The sequence below is a fragment of the Giraffa tippelskirchi genome, chromosome X (assembly GCF_054371585.1).
Source record: "Giraffa tippelskirchi isolate mGirTip1 chromosome X, T2T-mGirTip1v1.2.pri, whole genome shotgun sequence".
NCBI lineage: Eukaryota > Metazoa > Chordata > Mammalia > Artiodactyla > Giraffidae > Giraffa > Giraffa tippelskirchi.
Window position 1 is genome coordinate 149,175,003 of NC_137289.1, and position 12,844 is coordinate 149,187,846.

General features: G+C 45.8%; 1 protein-coding gene across 2 annotated transcripts in view; it reads left to right on the plus strand.

The window, feature by feature from the left end:
• LOC145536927 (patatin-like phospholipase domain-containing protein 4) overlaps positions 1–9,743 on the plus strand; it is a 41,668-nt gene extending 31,925 nt beyond the window's left edge. For both annotated transcript variants that reach the window (XM_081567232.1, XM_081567233.1), the window contains 2 exons: positions 6,595–6,747; positions 8,881–9,743. In XM_081567232.1, the coding sequence (XP_081423358.1) occupies positions 6,595–6,747; positions 8,881–9,012 (285 nt within the window). In that variant the 3' untranslated portion in view covers positions 9,013–9,743. The remainder of the gene's footprint in view (positions 1–6,594; positions 6,748–8,880) is intronic.
• The last annotated feature ends 3,101 nt before the right edge of the window (positions 9,744–12,844 follow it).

A 12,844-nucleotide genomic window follows, 5' to 3' on the forward strand; every position in this document is an offset into this window, starting at 1 on the left:
CTGATGACATAAAGCTTTGTGTCTTGCTTTCTCCCTCCCTGGGTTTTGATGTTTTCTGTGGAGGTCAGGTTTTGATCTGTCAGTTAGCTCTGGCGGTTTTTCTGAAGCTATGGGGGGTTGTAGCAGGGGTCAGAGGGGGCTGAGCATCACTCAGTTTGGGGCGGAGCCCTGGAAGGCCTGGGTGTGACCTGGTGTGGTCCAGGCCATGGGGGGGCATCCTCAACGCACTGCTCATGTCCACTATGCTGCCCACTCTTGTCCATGTCTGGAGTCACTTAGCTGTTGAACATACTGGATTTTACTCACACTTCTTTGTGGACCCAATACTTTTATTTTTTTAAAAATTATTTTTCATTAATCATTTAGAAGCTTCCTACTTTCGTAAGACTTAACATTTGTTTCAGAGAACTAAGATCATGGCATCCGGTCCCATCACTTCATGGCAAATAGATAGGGACACAATGGAAACAGTGACAGACTTTATTTTCTTGGGCTCCAAAATCACTGCATATGGTGGCTGCAGTCATAAAATTAAAAGATGCTTACTCCTTGGAAGGAAACCTATGACCAACCTAGACAGCATATTAAAAAGCACAGACATTACTTTGCCAACAAAGGTCCGTCTAGTCAAGGCTATGGTTTTCCAGTGGTCATGTATGGATGTGAGAGTTGGACTTTAAAGAAAGCTGAGTGCTGAAGAATTGATGCTTTTGAACTGTGCTGTTGGAGAAGACTCTTGAGAGTCCCTTGGACTGCAAGGAGATCCAGCCAGTCCATCCTGTAGGAGATCAGTCCTGGGTGTTCATTGGAAGGACTGATGCTGAATCTGAAACTCCAATCCTTTGGTACCTGATGTGAAGAACTGACTCATTTGAAAAGACCCTGATGCTGGGGAAGATTGAAGGCGGGAGGAGAAGGGGACGACAGATGACGAGATGGTTGGATGGCATCACCGACTCGATGAACATGATTTTGAGTGAACTCTGGGAGTTGGTGATGGACAGGGAGGCCTGGCGTGCTGCAGTCCATGGGGTCACAAAGAGTCGGACACGACTGAGCGACTGAACTGAACTGAACTGAACTGAATAGTTGATTGACAGTGTTGTGCCAATTCTGCTGCGCAGTGCAGGGATTCAGTTATACACATATAGACATTCTTTTCCCTATTCTTTTCCATTGTGGTTTATCCCAGGAGACTGGATACAGTTCCCTGTGCTATACAGCAGACCTTGTTGTTTATCCATCCTGTATATAATAGTTGGCACCTGCTAACCGCAAGCCTCTAGTCCATTCCTTCGCCACTCCCTCCCTCTCCCCCTCCACCTTGACGGCCATGGTCTGTTCTCGATGACTCTGCTTCTGTTTTGTCGATAAGTTCATTTGCGTCACATTTGATGTTCCACATACAAATGTTATCGTGTGGTATTTGTCTCTTTCTAACAAAGCCGTTTGCAGAGCAAGTCCAGCCCTGCCCCGAGGTTCCAGCACAAGCCTCTCGCAGTGTGGAACGTACGTCCAGGCATACGCGGCGTGTTCTGAAAGGACTTGCCGCCAGAAGAAGTGAGCGCTCTCGGTAACGGGGACAGCCTTGAGCTTTACACTCTGCGCCTTCAATTACGTGACATGAGCCACTGGAGGTCAGGAGCCTGGTGTGAACCCGGAACGCATCATGTGTGAGACACAGCTTGACATGTGCTGGCAGACGACCGCCCCCCCGGGTTTGTTGTGATGGGTGTCCCTACCTTGTAGAATCATGGCTTTGGTCTCCAGCGCTGTAACCCCGCCAAGGGCAGCCCACAGTAGAGCCCCATCCCACCTCTGGGCATGAGATCGTCTTCTCTACTGAAGAACCGTTGTTTCTTTTCAACTCTGTGGACTCAGACAGTTCAACTTCCCATGGAGCACGTTAGAATATGGTCAGAGATGCAGATCAAGGGCGTTAGGACAAAAGACAATCAACTGTAGGGGCCAGAATTCAGAGATGCGGGTAAAGGATGTTAGGGCAAGTGACAGCAACTGTAGGGGCCAAATTTTTTTCTTTAATGTTTATTAATATTTATACACATTTAAATATCCCCTGGTGGATTCCCTGGTGGCTCAGACAGTAAAGCATCTGCCTGCAATGCGGGAGAGCTGGGTTCGATCCCTGGGTGGGGAAGATCCCCTGGAGAAGGGAAAGGCTACCCACTCCAGTATTTTTGCCTGGAGAATCCCATGGATGGAGGAGCCTGGCGGGCCACAGTCCATGGGGTCATAAAGAGTCAGATATGACTGAGTGACTTCTGTCTCTTTCTCTCTATACACATTTATAAATGTTTTTTTTAATTTATAAGAATCTTAAAGAAAGTTATTGGTTTGTTTGACTGCACTGGGCCTGTGTTGTGGCACATGGAAATTTTTTTTTTTTTTTTGAGTTAGGGCATGTGGTATCTAGTTACCTGACCAGAGCTCAAACCTGGGACCCCTTCATTGGGAGTGGAGTGTCTTGGCCACTGGACCACCACTGAAGTCCCACATGTTTGCTTTTTGAAGCACATTTTTCTCCTGGAATAATTTTTAACTTATTTGGCCTACCCTTTCTTTTGATGAGTGGAGATGTTATAATCTGAAACTAAGAAACTCAGGGCAAAACTAGCCTGGAAAGAGCCATCAGCAAGATTTTGGAATCCTCGGTGTCACGGCAGGAGATGTCACGGCAACTTATGGAATGCTGCCCATGAAGTGGGAATCATTTTGAGGAATATGTTGCAAACAGCCAGAGAATTCATGGCCAGAAGCATAGGGAATGCAGAATTTTAATCTGTCCGTAGCGCATGAGATATAAGGTATTTGCACTTGGTAATGTTATTGTTTCCAGAAATTTTGCTAGCATCAGCATGCCTTGGGGGTGAGGGTGGTGTGTGTGTGTGTGTGTGTGTGTGTGTGTGTGTGGTTATTGGGAGTGATACAGTTCATGAGAGCATGAATCAGGAGAAAGATGGACTGTATTTACAACATCTGAGCTGCTGGGGTTATGGTTACATAGTAGCAAGTAACGCTAAAAATTTAATCAATCCGCTTGATAAGCTGTATGTTTCCCTGACTCATTTATCCAATCAGAATAAGCTAACAAGAGTGAACAAAATTTGGAAAAAAGATTTTCAATTCCCTTAAGCGGCAGTCATTAGCCCCATGGTGAATTAGAACACTTTGCACATTAACGAGCCAGATTACCCTTCTTTTCTGTAAGTTGAATAAAACAAGTGAGCTCTCAGTTATATAGCACTTGGTACATGTATTTTATTTCCCTTGATGAAACCTGTGAATTTTTGCATCGTTGGTGAGATGTGCTACTGAGGGTATGAAAGGTAATTTTGGAAGGTGTCCTCTCTCTCTTTCTAGGTATCTGCATCCAAAGCGATGAGGGAAGAGAGAAAAACAACAACTCCAGGACAGTAGGACACAGAACCAGATATCAGGGACCTTCTTTTTTTAAATTAGTTAATTTTTATTGAAGTGTATTTGTTCTTGTTCAGTCGCTCAGTTGTGTCCAACTCTCCTCGACCCCATGAACTGCAGCACGCCGGGTTCCTCTGACCTCCACTGTCTGCCGGAGTCTGCTCAAATATAGTAGTTACTTTACAATGTGGGGGCCTTATTAATACAAACCTGTCTTTTTTAGATAGTATCTGTATAGTCGTGTGTGTGTGTGTATATCCATATTTATACATACACGTTATACACAAGCACATATAAATGTGCATATATAATAAATAATAATACTAATATAATATATAATATGATTATTATAATAAGCAATTATATAATGTGTTTTGTTCTTTTAAAAAATAATGACGGTAAGCAGATTACCCAGGTCAGGTTCATTTTAATCTAATCCACTTATATTTTCTCCTCCACCAAAATGTAGTTCCCTCAACAGAAGTTTTCAACACATTTTCACTTTCTATTTACTTACTTTTATTTCCTCTGACGGGAGTTGGTTGCTGGCCAAGGCCTACGTAAACAATACCTATCATTTAGTCACCTGCTCTAGAAATCAAAACAGGTAAGAAAAACGTTTAAAAGAAAAAAAGACATCTGAGAAAAGGTGAATGAAGGTCCTTAACTCAGTTAAGGACGCTTTATGCTAACCTGTTTCTCGGTCCTCACCTCCTTGCTTTTTTTCTCCAAAACAGATTATTTTGTGAGGTTGCTGTTGTTGTTCAGTTGCTAAGTTGTGTCCTACTCTTTGTGACCCCGTGGACTGCAGCACGCCAGGCTCCTCTGTCGTCCACTGTCTCGCAGAATTTGCTCAAACTCATGTCCATCGAGTCGGTGATGCCATCCAACCATCTCACCCTCTGTCATCCCCTTCTCTTCCTGCCATCAATCTTTCCCAGCGTCAGGGTCTTTTCCAAAGAGTCGGCTCTTTGCATCAGGTGGCCAAAGTATTGAAGCTTCAGCTTCAGCAGTCATTTTGCAGCCCAAGAAAATAAAATCTGTCACTGCTTCCACTGTTTCCCCATCTATTTGCCATGAAGTGATGGGACCGGATGCCATGATCTTAGTTTTCTGAATGTTGAGTTTCATGTCAACTTTTTCACTCTCCTCCTTCACTTTCATCAAGAGGCTCTTTAGTTCTTCTTCACTTTCTGCCGTTAGAGAGATATCATCTGCATATCTGAGGTCGTTTATATTTCTTCTGACAATCTTGATTCCAGCTTGGGATTCATCCAGCCTGGCATTTTGCATGGTATACTCTGCATATTAGTTAAATAAGCAAGGTGACAGTTTACAGCCTTGTTTTAGTCCTTTACCAATTTTGAACCAGTCAGTTGTTCCATGTCTAAGTTTAACTGTTGCCTCTTGACCGGCATACAGGTTTCTCCAGTGACAGGTAAAGTGGTTTGGTATTCTCATGTCTGTAAGAATTTTCCACAGTTTTTGGAAAGGCTTTAGTCAAAGGCTTTAGCATAATCAATGAAGCAGGAAGCAGAAGTAGATATTTTTCCGGAATTCCCTTGTGTTCTCCACGATCCAGTGAACATTGGCAATTTGATTTGCAATTCCTCTGCCTTTTCTAAATCCAGCTTGCACATCTGGAAGTTCTTGGTTCACATAACAGTGAAACCTAGCATGCAAGGTTTTAAGCATGATCCTACCGGCATGGGAGATGAGTGCAGTTGTCCAAGGTTAGCACATACTTGAGTACTACCCTTCTTGGGAATTGGGATGAGGCCGGACCTTTTCCGGTCCTATGGCCACTGCTGAGTTTTCCAAATTGGAAAACTCAAATTGGCTGACATATTGAGTGCAGTGCTTGAACAGCATCATCTTTTAGGATTTGAAATAGCTCAGCTGAAATTCCATCACCTCCACTAGCTTTGTTCGTGGCGATGCTTCCTAAGGCCCACTTGACTTCACACTCCAGGATGTCTGACTCTGCGTGAGTGACAAGGTTCTCCACAGTTTCTAGCTTTGTATCCGCACATCCACGGCAGGATATTTCCAATCTGGATATAGCTTGGAGCGTTTGAACTTCAGTTTTGTGTGTCTGTGCGTTTATTGTCAGAGCTGATTCCATTACGTGGGCTCAAGGGCAGATTGAAAGTCTCTTTCACTTGAAACGGCATGAAGAATTCCGTCTTTAGGCTTCTTCAGCTTTCCCCCAGTGTGCAGGTGTGCAGAAGCCTGTGGAAGGCCCCCTGTCCTGCTGCTGTGTCTCTCCCTCTCTTTCCTTTGGGCTGAGGTCTGAAAGCACGAATCCCTCCTGAACACCGTTCCTGTTGAACACTTCATACGCCTCTCCCGCCCCTCCACCCCACCCCACCCCGAATTCTTCAAGGCTTGAAGCCCTGTGTACTCAGGAGTCACTTTGGAGATGAAAGGGTTTCTTGTGGTCCTTTATTTATTTACTTTTCACTTGGCTAAAGACAATGCCGATTTCCAGCTCTGAAGTTAAAAATGGAGCCGCCTGTTATGCGGGATGATCTGCTCAGTGTCAGGGTCAACATGGCTTTGCGTTCTGGTTAGATGATAAATCCCAAGCTCGTTACATGTGGCTTCTTATGCATCTGCCATCATCAGTTAAAAAAAAAAAAAATAAGGTCTTAAGTAATCTACTTAAAGCTTTTAAACAACTAGAGAGATTTCCTGACTCCGTCCAAACTCCTTGGTCTGGTTTAGTCGCTAAGTTGTGTCTGACCCTTGTGATCCTGTGCACTGAGAACCTACCAGGCTCCTCTGTCCATGGGATTCTCCAGGCAAGAATCCTGGAGTGTGGGGCAAACCTAAAAAAAAAAAAAAAAAAAAAGAATCCTGGAGTGGGTTGCCATGGCCTCCTCCAATGGATCTTCCCCACCCAGGGATCAAACACATTGCAGGCAGATTCTTTACCGTGGGGCCACCGCAGGTAAATGATATGCATACAAAGATTTGCTTGCTTCCAAAACAAATCCAGTCCAGCTGGTCCTCATCAATAGTAACTCAAGGGCGTTCATCCCCAAGGCACAGATTCTCAGAAGGATGGTGTCGTCTTGTGGAAATCAACGCTCACTGTCTTCACGTGGGAGGGACGTGGTCTCCTCATGCTGACGAGGACTGTTCTCTCTGCAGAAGTGGGTGGACGGAGGCTTCACCAACAGCCTGCCAATCCTGCCCGTCGGCCGCACGGTGACCATCTCCCCGTTCAGTGGGCGACTGGACGTCTCCCCGCAGGATAGAGGGCGGCTGCATTTCTATGTTAGTATCACCAACCAGGATGTACTGGTGAGTGCTGATGTCCACTGATCGTCACAGACTCCTGAAACTTTCCAAATGCTTCCCACACTTGGCAACTCCATCATATGTACAGATTTGCATGCATATTTTTTAAATTCATTTAAATTGGAGGCTAATTACTTTACAGTATTGTAGTGGTTTTTCCCATATTTTAAATGAGTCACAATCTATGTCGTGCATATGGACCTGGGTACCTATAGACTGTGAGTGTGCAGTCTTTTTTTGTTGAACTATTTTTGAACTGTCTCTGTGGGACATTTTCCATTTCTTCACTTATTTTTCAGGTCAGCATACATGGCAAGTTTTCAATGCAATTTTATTTTTTTTTGAAATACTTATTTACTTACTGATTGTCTGCAATAGATCTTAGTTGTGGTGGGCAGGCTCCTTGTTTCAGCGAGAGGTCTCCAGCGCTCACAGGCTCCCTAGTTGTGGCTCGTGACCCCGAACTCCAGAGCGCATGGCCTCTGTAGTTGTGGCTCTCAGGCTCAGTAGTTGAGGTGCTTGGGCTTAGTTGCCCTGTGGCATGTGGGACACTTAGTTCCCCCAGTAGAGACCAAAACCTGTGTCCCCTGCCTTGGAAAGCAGAGTCTAAACCATTGAACCACCAGGGAAGTGCAATTTTATTTTTTTTAAGATTTTTTTTTTTTAATGTGGACCATTTTTTTTTTTTTTTAAAGAGTCTTTATTGAATTTGTTACAATATTGCTCCTGTCGTTTATGTTCTGGTTTTTTGGCCACACGGCATGTGGGATCCTACCTCCCTGGTGGTGGTGGTTTAGTCACTAAGTTGTGTCCGACTCTTGCGACCCCATGGACTATAGCCCGCCAGGCTCCGCTGTCCATGAGATTCTGCAGGCAAGAATTCTGGAGTGGGTCGCCATTTCCTTCCTCACCTACCTCCCTGACCAGGGACCCAATCCATATCCCCTGCTTTAGAAGGTGAAGTCTTAACCACTGGACTACCAAGGAAGTCTCCTCAGTGCAGTTGTAAATGAGATCATTTAATTGTTTTAAAAGGTGGCAATGATTAAGTATGTAAAAACATTAGTGAAAAACTTAGGGACCTACCAGAAGAACTTACATAAAAATGTTGATTCCTTCAATCTAGTCAAAAATTAGTTCTCAACAGGAAGTGAGGCTGTATGCAGGTGTGTTCGTGCTGAGTCACATCCGACTCTTTGCAACCCCATGGACTGTAGCCCTTGAAAGTGAAAGCGGTAGTTGCTCAGTGGTGTCTAACTCTTTGTGAGCCGATGGACTCTAGCCTCTGTCCACAGAGTTCTCCAGGCAAGAATGCAGGAGTGGGTTGCCATGCCCTCCTCCAGGGGATCTTCCCAACCTAGGGATCGGGCCCGTGGCTCCTACGTTGGCAGGCAGCTTCTTTACCATTGGAGCCACCAGGAAGCCCGTTATATGCAGGAGACGCTAGCAAAGTCGGGAATGTGTACTGGCATCTAGGGATAGAGCGCGGGGATGTCGCTCAGCATCCTACAGTGTGCAGGACAGATGCCTCCAGAGAAGCGTCTGGCCCCAAACGTCAGTGGTACCCAGGCTGAGAAACCCTCAAGCAGTCTACGTGTGGAGTTCTGTGTTTTGTTTTTTTGGTGGGGGAGGGAGGGGAGTATGCTGGGGCTTAGTTGCGATGTGGACGTTTCTCGAGTTGTAGAGAGCAGGCTTCTCATTGCAGCGGCTTCTCTGGTTGCAGAGTCCAGGCTCTAGGGCGCACGGGCTTCAGTGATGGTGGCACGTGAACTCAGCAGCTGCAGCTCCCAGGCTCTCACGCACAGGTTTATAATCCTGGTGCACAGGCTTTGCTGCCCTGAGACCTGTGGGCTCTTCCTGGACCAGGGATCCAACCTGTATCCACTGCACTGGCAGGCAGATAGATTCTTTACCACCGAGCCATCAGCAAAGCCCGCAGTTCAGGTTTTAAGATTATTTTGTTTATACTGACTGCAGAGCCTGCAGTTCACATGTTAAGATTATTTTCTTCCTACAGATTTTTTTTTTTTTTACATCGCTAATAGTATCTATAACAAGCAGGCTTTGCTTACAGAAGTAAAGGTTGATTGACCTGCCCTGGCATCTCCCATGGTGCCTGTTGTCTCTCTGTCACAGCTCTCCATGGCAAACTTGCTGAGACTCAACCGGGCCCTCTTCCCGCCAAGCAGGAAGACAATGGAATCGCTCTATCGACAGGGCTTCGAGGACGCCAACAGGTTTTTACTTAAAGAAAGTTGGTTTGAGTAGGACACTTACAAGCTTGTTAACGGCGAACACAGTTCTTCACGGAGTTTTCTAATGAAATCCTTTTTAAAAAGCCTATCATCACTATCGATTTTATTATTATTTTTTGTAATGATTGTAATTTTTAAAAACTTTACTTTGTTTTGAGGTATACCCAGTTTACAATGTTGTGATGGTTTCAGGTGGAGAGCAAAGGGACTCAGCCATACATATACATGTATCCATTCTCCCGTAAACTTCCCTCCCATCCAGGCTGCCACATGACATTGAGCAGAGTTCCCTGTGCTGTCCAGCAGGTCCTTGCTGGTTCTCCATGTTAAATACAGCAGTGTGTCCATGTCCATCCCAGACTCCCTAACTATCCCTTCCCCTATCCTCCCCCCTGGGAACCATAAGGTTATTACAGAGTATTAAGCAGAGTTCCCTGTGCTGTCCAGCAGGTCCTTGCTGGTTCTCCATGTTAAATACAGCAGTGTGTCCATGTCCATCCCAGACTCCCTAACTATCCCTTCCCCCATCTTTCCCCCTGGGAACCATAAGGATATTACAGAGTATTGAGCAGAGTTCCCTGTGCTGGACAGCAGGTCCTTGTTGGTTATTTATTTTAAATATAGCAGTGCGTATAGGCAATCACAAATTCGTTCTCTAAGTCTGTGAGTCTGTTTCTGTTTTGTGAATAAGTTCGTTTGTATCATTTCTTTTTAGATTCTGCATGTAAAGGATGTGGCACAATATTTCTCATTCTCTGACTTACTTCACATGGTGTGACAATCTCTAGGTCCATCTGTGGTGCTGTAGATGGCATTAGTTCCTTCTTTTGGTGTCTGAGTCATACCCTAATGAATCAACATTCCTGCTGGCTCAGACGGTAAAGAATCTGCCTTCAATGCAGGAGACCCGTGTTCGGTCCCTGAGTTGGGAAGATCCCCTGGAGAAAGGAATGGCACCCCACTCCAGTATTCTTGCCTGGAGAATCCCATGGACAGAGGAGCCTGGCGGGCTACAGTCCATAGGGTTGCAAAGAGACAGACATGACTGAAGCGACTTATCACACACGCATGCACAGTGTGGACGTATCCAGCCCAAACTCCCTAACTATCCCTTCCCCCATATCATTTACCTCCCGTCCCCCTGCCTGGGAAACCATAAGTTCCTCCTCTCAGTCTATGAATCTCTGTTTTGTAAGTAAGTTCATTTGTAGCATTTCTTTTTAGATGCCACACCTAAGGGATGTCATACACTATTTCTCCTCCTCTGTCTGACTTAATTCACTCGCTGTGACACTCTCTGGGTCCACTCATGTTGCCCCAAGTAGCATTCTTTCATTCTTTTTCATGGCTGAGGGATATCCCACTGTATGTACGTACAAACATCTTCTGTGTCCATCTCATCGACAGAGGAAAGGTCAGCATGTTAGACTTTTAAAAAGTGTATCGTCCCCACACTGCACGTCTTTGATCTTGTTAGTGGGAGGATCATGGAAGATGCTTGAAAGGTCCATTGAGCATCAGGTTTCATAAACGTGGGAGGTAAGTAAGTAAGTGTCAGTCACTCAGTTGTGCCCGACACTTTGCAACCCCACGGACTGCAGCCCACAAGGCTCCTCTATCAATGAGATTTTCCAGGTGAGGATAGTGGAGTGGGTTGCCATTTCCTTCTCCAGGGGGTCTTCCCAACCCAGGGATCGAACCCGGGCCTCCTGCACCACAGGCAGATACTTTGCGGACTGAGCTGCAAGGGAAGCCCGTGTAGCAGGTACAGAAACATCATACAGCACTTTCACCTGCAGCCCCAGCATTCCCCAGGTGTGTCATGACGGCCCCTCACCTGAACCCATCACAGCCACATTGCGTGCGGCGGTTACAGTGCGTCCTCGGGCACTGTCCTAACAGGAACGGATGCCGACGCCAGTGTGGCCACGTTCCTCAGATCAGCCCTTCAAAGTGCCCCCTAGGAGAGGCGTCTGGAAAACCTGGAGAGGCTTTCTGACCCAGATCCTGATACGTTCGCACTGTCATTATCTGTGACCAGCAGCTCAGTAAGTTCCCAGTTGCCCGCTGGGGCCGTGTCCTACTATCTCTGAATCTGTCATGTAAAATTTCATCAGCCATTTCTTCATTGCTATAACACTCTTTACTTTGTAGTTATGGTAACCCACTGCTTCCACAGACGATTAGAGAAAAGAGATTTGAAGTTAAATAATGCGCTGAATGCAGATGGTGATTGCAGCCATGAAATTTAAAGATGCTTACTCCTTGGAAGGAAAGTTATGACCAACCTAGACAGCATATTAAAAACCAGAGACATTACTTTGCCGACAAAGGTCCATCTAGTCAAGGCTATGGTTTTTCCAGTGGTCATGTATGGATGTGAGGGTTGGACGGTGAAGAAAGCTGAGCACTGAAGAATTGATGCTTTTGAACTGTGGTGTTGGAGAAGACTCCTGAGAATCCCTTGGACTGCAAGGAGATCCAACCAGTCCATCCTAAAGGAGATCAGTCCTGGGTGTTCATTGGAAGGACTGATGCTAAAGCTGAAACTCCAGTCCTTTGGCCACCTGATGCTAAGAACTGACTCATTGGAAAAGACCCTGATGCTGCGAAGGTTTGAGGGCAGGAAGAGAAGGGGACGACAGAGGATGAGATGGTTGGATGGCATCACTGACTCAATGGACATGGGTTTGGGTGGACTCCGGGAGTTGGTGATGGACAGGGAGGCCTGGCGTGCTGCGATTCATGGGGTCGCAAAGAGTCGGACACGACTGAGCGACTGAACTGAACTGAATGCGCTGAAGCTGTATATTAAAAAAAAAAAAAAAAAAAAAACTCTTACATTCTGGTTTCTCAATACTGGGCATCATGTGTGCATACGTGAAGCTGGGAAAGAAAGAACCGTGAGGCTCTGGGCGTTGAATTAAGATTTTAAACAGACGTGGGCAGTTACAATGGAGCCCTGTTGTCGCAAGAGGGACTTGTGTAACTCAGTGAAGCTGTGACCCATGCCGTGCACGCGTGTGCCCTTAGTGACTCAGCCGTGTCTGACTCGTTGCGACTCTGTGGACTGAAGCCCACCCAGCTCCTCTGTCCATGGGATTCTCTGGGCAAGAACGCTAGAGTGGGTTGTCATTTCCTCCTCTGGGGGATCTTCCTGACCCAGGGATCGAACCCACGTCTTCTGCATTGGAGGCGGATTCTTCACAAGCCATGCTGTGCAGGGCCACACTAGGCAGACGGGTGACGGTGAAGAGTTCCGATACAACGTGGTCCACTGGAGGAGGAAATGGCCACCGACTCCAGTATTCATGCTGCGAGGACCCCATGAACAGTATGAAAAGGTTTCAGTTATGCTGCTTTTTTTCCCGATTAAAACATACACATAATTACTTACATATATAAATATTAATCATAGAAATGTGTTTGGTTCTCAGGCACTACTTTTACAGTTGAGGCACCGATTATTAGGGAAATTCAGGGTTTAGACTTTTTCTTGCCTAAGTTTTGTCTGCACTGTAGCAAAATTTTTTGAAGTGACTGTGTACATAACTTGAAGCAGGAAGAAAAGCAGCTACTGCAGATTAGGAAAAGTGGATAAATTTTATTAATGATGATTTTTTGTCGTTGTTCAGTCTCTTAGTTGTGTCCGACTCTTTGCGACCCCATGGACTGCAGCACGCCAGGCTTCCCGGTTCTTCACTGTCTCCTGGAGTTTGCTTAAACTCATGTTCATTGTGTCCGTGATGCCATCCAACTATCTCATCCTCTGTCGCCTCATTCTCCTCTTGCATTCAGTCTTTCCCAGCATTAGGGTCTTTTCCGAGTCAGCTCTTCACATCAGG